Source organism: Myxine glutinosa, chromosome 8 (assembly GCF_964187855.1).
Source record: "Myxine glutinosa chromosome 8, kmMyxGlut1.1, whole genome shotgun sequence".
NCBI classification, from domain to species: Eukaryota; Metazoa; Chordata; class Myxini; order Myxiniformes; family Myxinidae; genus Myxine; species Myxine glutinosa.
In genome coordinates this window covers 123,574,745-123,587,336 of record NC_136268.1, presented here as the reverse complement: position 1 = coordinate 123,587,336, position 12,592 = coordinate 123,574,745, and the positions used below count along the sequence as shown (strand labels likewise).

At 43.9% G+C, this 12,592-nt stretch overlaps 1 protein-coding gene across 1 annotated transcript in view; it reads left to right on the top strand.

The window, feature by feature from the left end:
• Positions 1-12,592, top strand: part of LOC137433184 (CUB and sushi domain-containing protein 3-like) — a 1,533,363-nt gene that overhangs the window by 1,409,503 nt on the left and 111,268 nt on the right. Inside the window, exons 61-64 of the mRNA XM_078783994.1 lie at positions 4,966-5,142; positions 5,912-6,118; positions 6,321-6,494; positions 7,999-8,172. Coding sequence (XP_078640120.1) covers positions 4,966-5,142; positions 5,912-6,118; positions 6,321-6,494; positions 7,999-8,172 — 732 coding nt within the window. The remainder of the gene's footprint in view (positions 1-4,965; positions 5,143-5,911; positions 6,119-6,320; positions 6,495-7,998; positions 8,173-12,592) is intronic.

Here is a 12,592-nt window from a genome sequence, read left to right as displayed (position 1 = left end):
TATACCCTATTTAGTTAGGCAGCTTAGCAATTTTTGGGGGAACGACTTTACAAAAGTACCATTTTTATTTTAGTGGTTCATTGGACCATATGCAATAGAATTAGGACCGGAGGCAAGACATATACAGTGTTTGACTTTTGCGCAAATACGATTCGCACAGCATAATATCAAGCAATACATTTATGCAAATAAATCATCAGCTATTGGAGTTAGACTAAAATCGTAAATACATAAATTGCTGGACAAATTACCTTGAACAACATGTTGTCTGTTCTAAATCTATATTGTCATTACATCCTTGTAGTTGCATACATGTTAGATATATGAGAGGTGCGCGAGTCACAAGTATAACACATTTGTATAAACACTCGGTATTATATTACTAATTATTATTACATGGAAGCGTAAGATTTATTATGCAGGCATTCATAAGTTTTACAAATTACACTGCATGTAATGAAATAAAAGTTAGCCTCCTTGTTGAAAATATTTACATCATTGGTTTTTGTCCAATAAAAAGGTGACGAACACTGTCTATTTCTTGCCTCCGGTCATAAATCTATTGTATATGGTCTCATGGACCACCAAAATAAAAATAGCGCTTTTGTCAAGCCGTTCCCCATTTTCGATAAATATGCTGCTAAGCTGCCTGACTAATTTTACTCTAGGGGATCCCAGGATTACCCACCCAAAAATATCGTTGCGATCGGTTCAGCCGTTTTTGTGGTACCTTCGAACGGACGGACGGACAGACTGACAGATGGACAGACAGACGGACAGACGGACATTTGGTGAATTATAGTAAGATGCTCCAATCAGAAATGCTGAGGAGCAAAGCATGACTCTCAAAGAAAAACAATTTGATTTATATTATGACGTTCTCCTGTTGTAGTTACTTCAGCCAAAAACTCTCCTTTGCTGACTTCGCAATAACATAGAAGATGGGATTAGTTTGAGCCATTAAGAAAGTAGTCGTATTGGTAGTTGTTGTTACCTCCACCACCAAAGTTGGATGGAGGTTATCTTTTCACCCCTGTCTGTCTGTTTGTGAACAGGATATCTCAAAAAATTGTGGACGGATTCGGACGGAATTTGGCAGAGATGTAGCGTATGTGACAAGGACGAAACGATTCGATTTTGGCGAAGATCCGGATTCGGATCCGGCTACTAGATTTTTTAATGTGATTCTTCGCCATTGAGAGCCTGGTGTTGGCTTAGCGGTTAGGGTGCCGACTTGGGATCCTAGGATCCTGGGTTTGAACCCCGGTCGATCGCGGAATTAACGCCAGGGGGGTTGACTCAGCCTGTCATCCTTCCGAGGTCGGCAAATTGAGTACCAGCTTGCTGGGATGAATGATCACGGTGTGTACCCCGATTTAGAATAGGTACACCGTATCCCTGTGCATCGTAAGAGCGTGACCAAGGGTTGGCGTCAGGAAGGGCATCCGGCCATAAAAACATTGCCTCAAACAGGGAACCATGATTGTCATGGGGCCCGCAAGGCTAACCCCCGCTCTAGCGGGGAAAATGTCCTTAAAACGATCATTCATTCATTCATTCATTCCTTAATTCATTCATTCATTCTTCGCCATTGAGAGATAGGCCCAAAAACCATATGTAGCAGGATATCTCAAAACGTTGTAGACGGATTTGGGCGAAACTTGGTGGAGAGGTTGGGTGTGTCACAAAGAATAATTGGTTCAATTTTTGTGAAGATCCAGATCCGGATTCGTATCCGGCTAGTGGAATTTTTAAGTGATTCTTCACCATTGGGAGGGAGACAGGGCCAAAAACGATATATATAGCAGAATATCTCAAAAAGTTGTGGACGGGTTTAGACGAAACCTGGTGGACATGTGTGTGTGTGTGACAAGGAAGAATTGCTTCAAGACAGCTTGGTCCATGTGTGGTGGTTCCTGGCTCTGGTGAAGCTGGATGCTTCAGTGCTGGGGAGGGCTATATGGGAGCAGCACGGATAAGGAGACGGCTTGGTCCATGTGTGGTGGTTCCTGGCTCTGGTGAAGCTGTATGCTTCAGTGCTGGGGTGGGCTATCTGGGAGCAGCACAGATGGGGAGACGGCTTGGTCCATGTGTGGTGGTTCCTGGCTCTGGTGAAGCTGGATGCTTCAGTGCCGGGGTGGGCTATATGGGAGCAGCACGGATAAGGAGACGGCTTGGTCTGTGTTTGGTGGTTCCTGGCTCTGGTGAAGCTGGATGCTTCAGTACCAGGGAAAGCTCAATTGGGCACAGTACAGGTGGTTAGACAGCTTTCTCCATGAGTCATGGCTGCTTGCTGTGGTTAGGCTGGATGCTCCAGTACCGGAAAAGGCTCTGTTGGGCACAGCACAGATAAGGAGACACCTTCGTCCATGCATGGGTTGTGGTTCCTTGTTGTGATTATCGGTGGCGGCGGCCCATACACACACACACGCGCACACATACATGTATCGTGATTTACACGTACACATGCACGATTGTGATTTATACACATTACACATTACATATTTTACTGTACAGTATATTATATACACACATATTACACTTGACATGTTGTACTCTATATTGTGTGCACACATATATTATACATGATAAGTTATAACATATTATATATACATGTATTATACATGACATGTTTTATACATTATATACACATACTATGTATCCGTGACATATTGTACTGTATATTGTGTGCACACATATTTTACATGACGTGTACAAATCACACACACATACACACACACACACACACACACACACACACACACACACACACACACACACACACACACACACGATAATGGAGGTGGATAGATTGAGATCTGGTAGGTCTCCGTTCCATCTCCTGAAACCCACCCACGTGTGGAGATAGCAGATAACAACAACTTGCACGCATGCACACCTATGCTTGCACACTCATACATATACATACAGACATGAAGGTGGATACTTTGAGACCTGGGAGGGCACTGCCCCACCTTCTGAAAACCGCATATGAAGTTAACCGCCAACAAAGCGCGCACACACACACACACACACACACACACACACACACACACACACACACACACACACACACACACACCTATGTCCAGTTACATTTTGGATGTGAGTAAACTTGCACATGCAATTCTGAGATGTGAAAAAGATAGCACCACCAAATTCCTTCCTTTTCCCTTGATATTAATCATAGAATGAGGGACTTCTATTGCATAAAATGCATTATATACATATTGATCAGAGCAATGCCCGCTCACACTCTCCCCTCATACCCGTCTCTCCACCAATACCCACCATCTCCCTCTCCCTCCTCTTTCCCGTCACTGCGCTCTCCTCCATCCACACTCTCCTTCTCCCCCCTCTCCCCCCTGTCTCCTCTCTCCCTCGCTTCTCTCCCTCTCCCCCTCTCCTCTTCACCCTGTTGTCTCGCCTCTCCTATCTCCCGCCCCCCCCGCCCACCACCCTAATCTCACCCCTTACCTCCCTCTGTCCTCCCCCCACACTCTCTCCCACTATCTCCTCTCCCCCTTGTCTTATATCTCGCCTCTCTTATATTTCCCCCTCTCTCCTCTCCCCTCTCCCCTCCACGCATATCGCACCTGACCAAAAACGACTATTAAACTGTTTTAATTAAGCCACAGATACTTGTGTGTAAGCATAGTTTCCACCCCCCCCCCCCTCCCCCAAGATGTTAACTCATGATCTATTGAAACCTTTTCCCTGCACTTTATTCACATTCTTATTTTGAGACAATTTGCAGCATTTTCATCGTTAAATTTTTCCTCCATTGTTTCAATGTGACAGCTTACCTTAATTCTGTGTGGACTTTGACCCTTTTTGACGATGCTTCTGGTCTTTGTAAGTATTTCCAGTGCTAGGGCACAGCTGAATGGATTTAAATCAAACTTGATACAAGTATTATAATGATGTACTAATGTGGGTGGAGGCATATCAGGTGACGTCGAAGAGTGCCGTTCTAGTTTCTATGATTTTCAAATGTGCATACATACATACATACATCCATCCATCCATACATACATACATACATACATACATACATACATACATACATACATACAAACATACATACATACAAACATACATACATACAAACATACATACATACATACATACATACATACATACATACATACAAACATACATACATACATACATACATACATACATACATACAAACATGCATACATACATACATACATACAAACATACATACATACATACATACATACATACAAACATACATACATACATACATACATACAAACATACATACATACATACATACATACAAACATACATACATACATCCATACATACAAACATACATACATACATACATCCATTCAAACATACATACATACATACATACAAACATACATACATACAAACATACATACATACATACATACAAACATACATCCATACATACATACAAACATACAAACAAACATACATCCATACATACATACAAACATACATACATACAAACATACATCCATACATACATACATACATACTAACATACACACACACATACATACAAACATACATACATACAAACATACATACATACAAACATACATACATACATACATACATACAAACATACATACATACATACATACATCCATACATACATACATACATGCATACATACATACATACATACATACATGCATACATACATACATACATACATACAAATATACATCCATACATACATCCATACAAACATACATACATACAAACATACATACATACAAACATACATACATACATGCATACATACATACAAATATACATCCATACATACATCCATACAAATATACATACATACAAACATACATACATACAAACAAACATAGAATTTCACATTTTAATATGGTAGGATTCCACCAGGTTAAAAGGGAGGTTTATTAAAGTATTTTTCTTGATCCATGTCAACAGCGGTTTCATGTGGAAATCCTGGAGTGCCAGCAAATGGACTCGTGCTGGAAGCTTTCTCACCACATTATCCATCAACTGTGACCTATACATGCCGTGAAGGTTGGACGATGGTTAACCCACATACTCGGCACTGCCAGCATAATGGCACTTGGAGTGGAGAACTGCCAAGCTGCCTGGGTATGGCTTTGCGCATCGTCACTTGAATTTGTTGTGCCCATCACTATATTGTTACATTTTTAGGTGATCCAGAAATTCTCCATACATCATTCTTGGTTTTAGGATGCTAACTTCATGATAAGCACATTGCATTGAACTCCCAGAGGTTGTGGGTTCACCTGTAGCTGCAAGCATCAATGAGCAGAAGGATGTGAATCCTAGGCTTGGGGGAATTGAACTCGTCTTAGAACAACCAAGTTGTTATTTGATTGTCAAGAAAAGCCCATCTGGCTTGCAAATGACCCTAGGGGGCAGTAATCGTCTTTTTTTTTCTTCTTTTTTTTGTATACAAGATCGAGGCTCGTGAAAGAGCTAACATTAATCACACAAAAAGACAAACCGACACACAAAAAACAAGGGGAGCGGCAGACAAGATGGGGAGAGAGGGGGAAGGACACAAAAGAGAGGGGGAAGGACAATTTTCTTTATGTGATCGCAGTTTGAGTTGTGTGGTTTCTCTCAAATGCCCCTCAGGACATTTAAAAGAAAAATCATAATATTTTGGATAATAACTTGTTAATGTGTAAATTTTCCTCAATTAAGAATAAAAAATACATTTTCATCTCTTTATTGGTTGGAAAGGATAAAATATAATGAAATGAAATTGTTAATTTTTAGTAGATTTTGGCCAAATGAAGACAACTGACAATATTTAAGAAGCTATGGAATTGTCTTTAAATAGAGACAAACTATATGTACAAAGCTAGTGAATCACATGTTTTCCATGCAGTGGTGAGTTGTGGTGATCCTGGAGTTTCTGCAAATGCAGTTCGGATTGGAGAAGACTTTACCTACGGTGCAACGGTAACGTACAACTGCCGAGCAGGACAAAGAGTGACGAGCGGTCCTGATGAACATCCAGGAGAGCACCAGAGCATCAGTCAACGCACATGTTTGAAAGATGGGACTTGGGGAGGCCAAGCCATACAATGCCAGAGTGAGTTGTACAAGATAGGCAGGGAAATGTAAGGATACTGTTAAATATATCAGATTGAATGTACAATTTTGTGCTAATATTATTCGTGCTTACATCAGCAAAATAACTTCCAGGACTGCAGACCTGGACTACCTTTAAAAGCTGGGAGTTATTGGCAAAAGTGTGTGAACTTGATCCTGACATTCATCTCATCTTGTCACAGAAATAACCTGTGGACCACCACCAGCAATTCTCAATGGCGAACCTGAGACCAGAAACTTTCAATGGGGTGCAACTATGACATACAAATGTGCTCCAGGCTATCAACTTTCCCATCCAGCTCTACTATCCTGTGATGGATTGGGTCAATGGTCAGGAGAGGTGCCTCAATGTCTCCGTAAGTCAGTGAAAGGAAAAATTGTGACCAATTCCCTTAAAGCGTTAGCTTAGAAGTTGATTTGACAATATTTGACAGTAATGATGTATCGGGTTGAACATATTATGGATATGTATTACCTGCAGTTAAAAGCCAAATACATAAGGTGGGAAGAGATTTTTAAAATGAAGAGAAATGGAATATAAGCAGTTGGAGGGTCAGTAAAAACCACCTTTAGAGGCCATTTTTCCCCGCAAAGCGGGGGTTGGCCTTTTTCGGGGACCTGTGGTTGTTGTTGTTTTTCGGTCCCCTTTTTGAAGCAATGTTTTACGGCCGGATGCCCTTCCTGCCGCCAACTCTTTTTGTCGCCTTTTACGACAAGCAGGGAATTACCAGTGAACTGGTACTCAATTAGCCGACCTCGGAAGGTCTGACAGGCTGAGTCAACCCCCCTGGCGGTAATTCAGCGATCGACCGGGATTCGAACCCAGGATCCTAGGATCCTAAGCCGGCACCCTAGCCGCTAGCTCAACACCATGGTCTAGTGGTAAAAGTAAAATCAGTAAAAGTAAAATCATCAACACCAGTAAAATCAGTAAACAGAGGAAAAGTCATCTGGGGATTTAGGGGATTAATGAAATGGATTAAAAAAAAAAAAAATCCAGTTGGGAAAATTGATTTAAGAGAAATATAAGGGAATGAGGAGATCATGAATGCATAGCTGATATGTTGAGCTGAGCAATGCATCATTGCATTGCAGGGAAATGGAAAAGAAATCTGCTGGAAATTAGGACTCGTATGAAAGGCAAAATTCTCTTTCTCTGTTTTTCTCTCTGTCTGTCTCTTTGCTTGTATGTGTTGTATGCACAGCCCCATCTTTTGAGTTACAAACTCCAAACTTGGGGTACAAATACAACTTTGTGTGGGGGATAACATAGGCTATGTGGCAGCGGGCTCACTTGGGGTTGTGGGTGGGGCAGGGGGTCTGGAGGGGGCGGGGGGGCAGGGTTGCATAAATTATCGATGTAAATGTGTACCGCTCCATTCATTTTCCGTGGAGCGCCCCCTGGTGGTGATGGCAGAGGTTATTACAATTCCCTTTACATAGGCAATGCTGAGGTTGAAGCACTCTTCGCACGGGTAAATTTATTTTGGCAAACGGGATGACTAATTAGTCCGCCAGCGAAACGACGGGTAGGCTCCGCTAGCTTTTAATAATGCAAAAGCGGAGGTACCCAAACATCATTAGGTTTACGCAATCCACCATACACATGCATCCAAGTGGTTCATAACATCGCATTAATTGAAATAGATCTTGGAGTGCCAGAAACCACACATAATTAAAATGTGTTAATATTTACAATCATGTATCATGAAAAGGCATTTGGAAGGCAAAAGGTGAACTCCTCAGAAAATACTTTCTTGCAATAATTATTAGATGTCTCAGGATAGGTTTTGTTTGCTCGTAATTAATTTATCAGTGGAGGGAGGACAGGAACATTTTACTTGCCGATATTTTCTGCAGCGATGTTTTGCGGTGATCCTGGCATCCCTGCCAATGGTGAACGTCGTGGCCAGAGCTTTACCTACCAGTCGGAGGTGACGTTCTCCTGCCAACAACCGTACCACCTCACTGGCAGCACATCTCGCATCTGCACTGCACAGGGCATCTGGAGCGGCTCACAAGCACGCTGCATCGGTCAGCCACCACAACTCTGACACCTTGTTTCTAATCAACGTGTGCAACCAGCGACATGGAATATTGATCCAATTCGGAAAACAGAGCTGCTCCATTGCAAAACAAGTGAATGATTATCTCGGGAACTGCAGCTTCCCTTTTCCTGCTCTCTCTCTGTTTTTATAAGTGATATGTTAAGTGAAAATTATGAATTCTGATCAAGATCTTGACTCCTTGTTTGTGTGGTCCATTCGTTTCATGCTCATCAACACTATTCTTGCTAATAATATTTATGTTCATGGATTTGTGAGATTTTAAATGAAGGTGAAGGTCAATTTTGTAGCATTACTCACAAGGATATGCAAGGAACCTTGATGCAGCATGAGGCCATTAGGCCCAGCAAGCCTGTGATACAACATCACATTATCAGATGGAGGAAGAGGGATGGGGGAGGGATGTTGAGGATAGAGAATGGAAGTGCGGTGATGACAACAGTGGGGCAAGCAAAGACGTCAATGTAACCAGTGAGGCGGTTATGGTGGCTGGCACAAATATATTGTTGTGTTCAGGGCGATTAACACGCCGCTGAATACATGAACCGAATAGGCTTAAACTCTCTCAGACTGTTCAATTTATGGCTGTTTTGCGCTCGTGCAGAACTGCGGAGAAGCACGAGAACCTTATCTCTTTTAAAACCAACCGGGTTTATTCCTGACCGAATAACAACAAGGAATATTGACTCCGATAGAAAGGAATTCAATGGCGGGATTGGGGGAAGGGAAGAATGGGAATGCAATTAATAATTAATTAATTACACACAATGAACTATAACACCTATGGCACCACACCACCGGACTCAATCACAGATGGAGAAAGAGGGGAAAAAACCTGGTGGCTTATCTTTCTGGTGGTAACGAAAGAGGATGGGGTGCTGAGCAGCCACGATCAGGCAGTGAGGAGGTGCCAAGGAGACAAGCAAGATGATTAACAGGCAGCAGGTGACGTAACCAGGCACAGGGTGAAGGGAGGAACGCAAGCAGCAGGCAAGCAGACATGCAGTTATCCTCCGGGAACGACCCTTTTCTCCCCTCAGAGTATGACGCTCTCCCTGGCAACACTTCAATTCTCCTCAGATGTTTCCAGTTTCCTCAGAAACCGTGTGATCCCAAGCGCACCTAACCCGCACGATACAGGTTCCTCCCCTCCGCTTTCTTGACAACCCTACACCCCTCGAGGCATTGGGCTCCACCACCTTCATGAGACGATCATAGCTCCACCCCCTCTCTCCCTTGCCCCATTTCTACCTTTCTCACTCTCCTCTGCTCTTCTCTCTTGTCACCGGTGTCTTGTCACCTTGTCTCTTGGCACCCGGTGGATTACAAGAGGTTTTACACACGTTACCTTCACTTTAAACATTCGCTAGGTATTACAATGCACCACCTTCTGTATGGTGCATCTCCAAGCTACGTGGTCCTCCTTATTACATAGACATTGGCTAAATATTTGTACACAGACCATACGACTCTAGACAGTTCTATATTTTCTCGGCCAATCTCTAACCCCCCTCACCCCCCCCCCCCCCCCCCTCACAGTCATAACAATATATATATATACCAAAGCATCACCTCCGACCCAAAGGGTCTTCTGGAGGCCTCAGCCCGGCCACTCTGTCAACAGACAGAGATTTATTCATTGGTCCCCATTGGCTAAACATCTAGGACTTCGGTCCACAGGAGATCGGGGAAGCGCTCGTCACGCTGTTATGTTCGTTGATTATTATCCCCGCCGATCACACCACACCCCCTGGTTTTGGTTTGCACTGGTGGGAACGATGGTCTGTGTGGCAGACAGGCTGTTGGTTCCTTGCGGGTTATACGGTATTTACCGTGTGAGACATAATTCGTGGCTGGTGCTCACCATTAAAGCTAGGAGGTGCCTTGATCATCTTAATAGACGATTTTGGTCCTCATTGGTTAGATTTTTTTGCAGTATGCCGTCCTGACGAGGGTCAATAAAACTGCATGCAAATCGGACCTGGCAGGAGTAATTCCCTGCCGGTGGATTAAGGGGTCTCACTCCTATTAAGAGGAGTGGTCCCAACTGTATGACCATGCATTGTGGCCCTTTGGGGGGCATGATGCATGCGTTTGAATGACCATGCGTTTCCCCCTCGGGGTTGAGGCGCATGTGTATTGTTATGGGGACAGCCTTGTTGACGATGTGCCTTGACCATGGGGTCAAGGTGCACGTCCAAGGCTGTTCAAATGTTTGACTTTTTACCTTTTTTCTTGTAAAAAAGGCAGGGCTTCCCTGTGGCCCCCAATACAGGTCAATAAGCCCGAAATCTGGATTGGCGGCTCTGCTTGATGTTTAGCCAATGGGGACCAATGAATAAATCTCTGTCTGTTGACAGAGTGGCCGGGCTGAGGCCTCCAGAAGACCCTTTGGGTCGGAGGTGACGCTTTGGTCTAGAACTTCGGTCCACAGGAAATCGGGACAGCGCTCGTCACGCTGTTATGTTCGTTGATTTTATATATATATATATATATATATATATATATATATATATATATATATATATATATATATATATATATATATATATATATATATATATATATATATTGTTGAGGTTTTGAGAATTGTAAATATGACATCATTAAATGTTAACGGTTTGCCCCCCATAGTTAGTCCACAAGCAACACGTAGGCCCATTAGAATTAGTTATGTCATAGTATGTGTAAGAGTAGGCCATTTCCCTAGTGACATCTGCGTTGTGTAAAGAAATAATAAGCTTAGTTCCTTTTCATTTTGCGGCCACCCTCCAATTTCCATCATGGGCATAATCGATCCCGCGCCCCATTTGGCATCCCTCAATTTGTTACGCTTTGGGCTACCCGCAGCAGTTTGTTACGCTTTGGCTGCCAACAGCGTCCACTGCCCTTGGTTTCACTCGAAACTAGTCCAATGACATGTGGTAGGCCTGGAAAGAGGGAGGAGCGTGAGGACGAGGTGTGGCCGCATCAAGCAGCGCGTCAGAAGGTGGTGACGGTAAGGGCAACAACCAACCAGAGCTCGGTGGGCATGGCTTGAGAGGGCGTGGCAAGAAACGTCTGGTGAGTTCCAGAGGGTTCCAAGGGGTGTGGTAATAAAACCCTCGGCGCGAGGCCCCCACCTCAGATGAGATGGTACGAGGAGTTGAGATGAGATGAGAAAGGGATGCGCGGTGTTGAAGTTGGCAGATGAGAAGGGAGAGGCGCATTGTGAAGGTCTGGTACAAGAGTTCAGATGAGAAGGGAGAGGCACTCGGCGAGTTCACCTGAGATGAGAAGGGAGTCACGCATCGCGAGCGAATGGTATTGAGAGAACGCATTGAGAGACTGAAGAGCGCATTGTTCGCGGTTATTGGAACTATTCGCTTATTACGTATGCGGCTGAGCCGCGAGTGTAACCACCAAAGCCAGCCTACCGTTGCCCTGTGATAATCCCACACGCGCCAAATGACACGCGGAGAGCTCCTGCCGTCTGGTTCATTTGCTTTGTGGTGCGAGTTGGGGACCGGAGAACGAGCTGCCTGGACGCCATTCCTGGACCATCGACCTGTTCGTCTGCAACCCCGTGTGAGTGTGTCTGAGTGTGATGGGCCCGTTTGTCCAGGGATAAGTTAAGACTGTATAAGGCTGCACTCATGCACTGTGTATTCTTTTTTTCTTCTCATTGTACAAAGTGTAAATAAATCGTGTTATTCCTTTCTTCCAAATTCGACCGTTTCAGTCATTTCCTTCATTGGGTAAGCGTAGCATGATTACGAACCGCTTGGATCAGGTTAGTCATTGCTAACGGCTCGGGTTACGGGTCGCTACCTCTCGGCGTTTCCACTAACACCCGTGATTCGGGCGGGGCTTATTTCCTCGTTTCTGGGCGGCGTTAGTACTTAGGTAATAGCGAATCCCTAATCCTAAAACCCGACCTAACGCTGTCCGGGAAGGACATCATCGGTCCCGGGTCCCGTCGGCAAGTAAAATACAAGGGTATTAATCCCCCCATGGTAAGAGGAAAGGCCGGCGCTGAGATCCGCAACAATATATTGTTACTGTCGCGGTTAAGATGTTATTTTTGACCGAGCGGTTGGTATGACCGCGACCTAACAGTTCCCCCGATTCTTCCCCAACTCACCCGATTCACCCCCAACTTTGGCCGTATCGCACCGCAGCTGCCCAATCTGGAAAACTCTAAAACGACCGAATGCAAAGAGGAAAAGGAATAAGACGAGAAGACGGACAGAAGAGTAATTGGATTTATTATACACACAAGCAAAAAGAAAGCAGTCACGTTTATTTACAGACGAGATTGGATACACAGTGCAACGCTAGCTTACCTACAGTCTTAATTAACCCAGGGACAGAACAAACAAAAGACAGACTCACACGGGGAATGATGA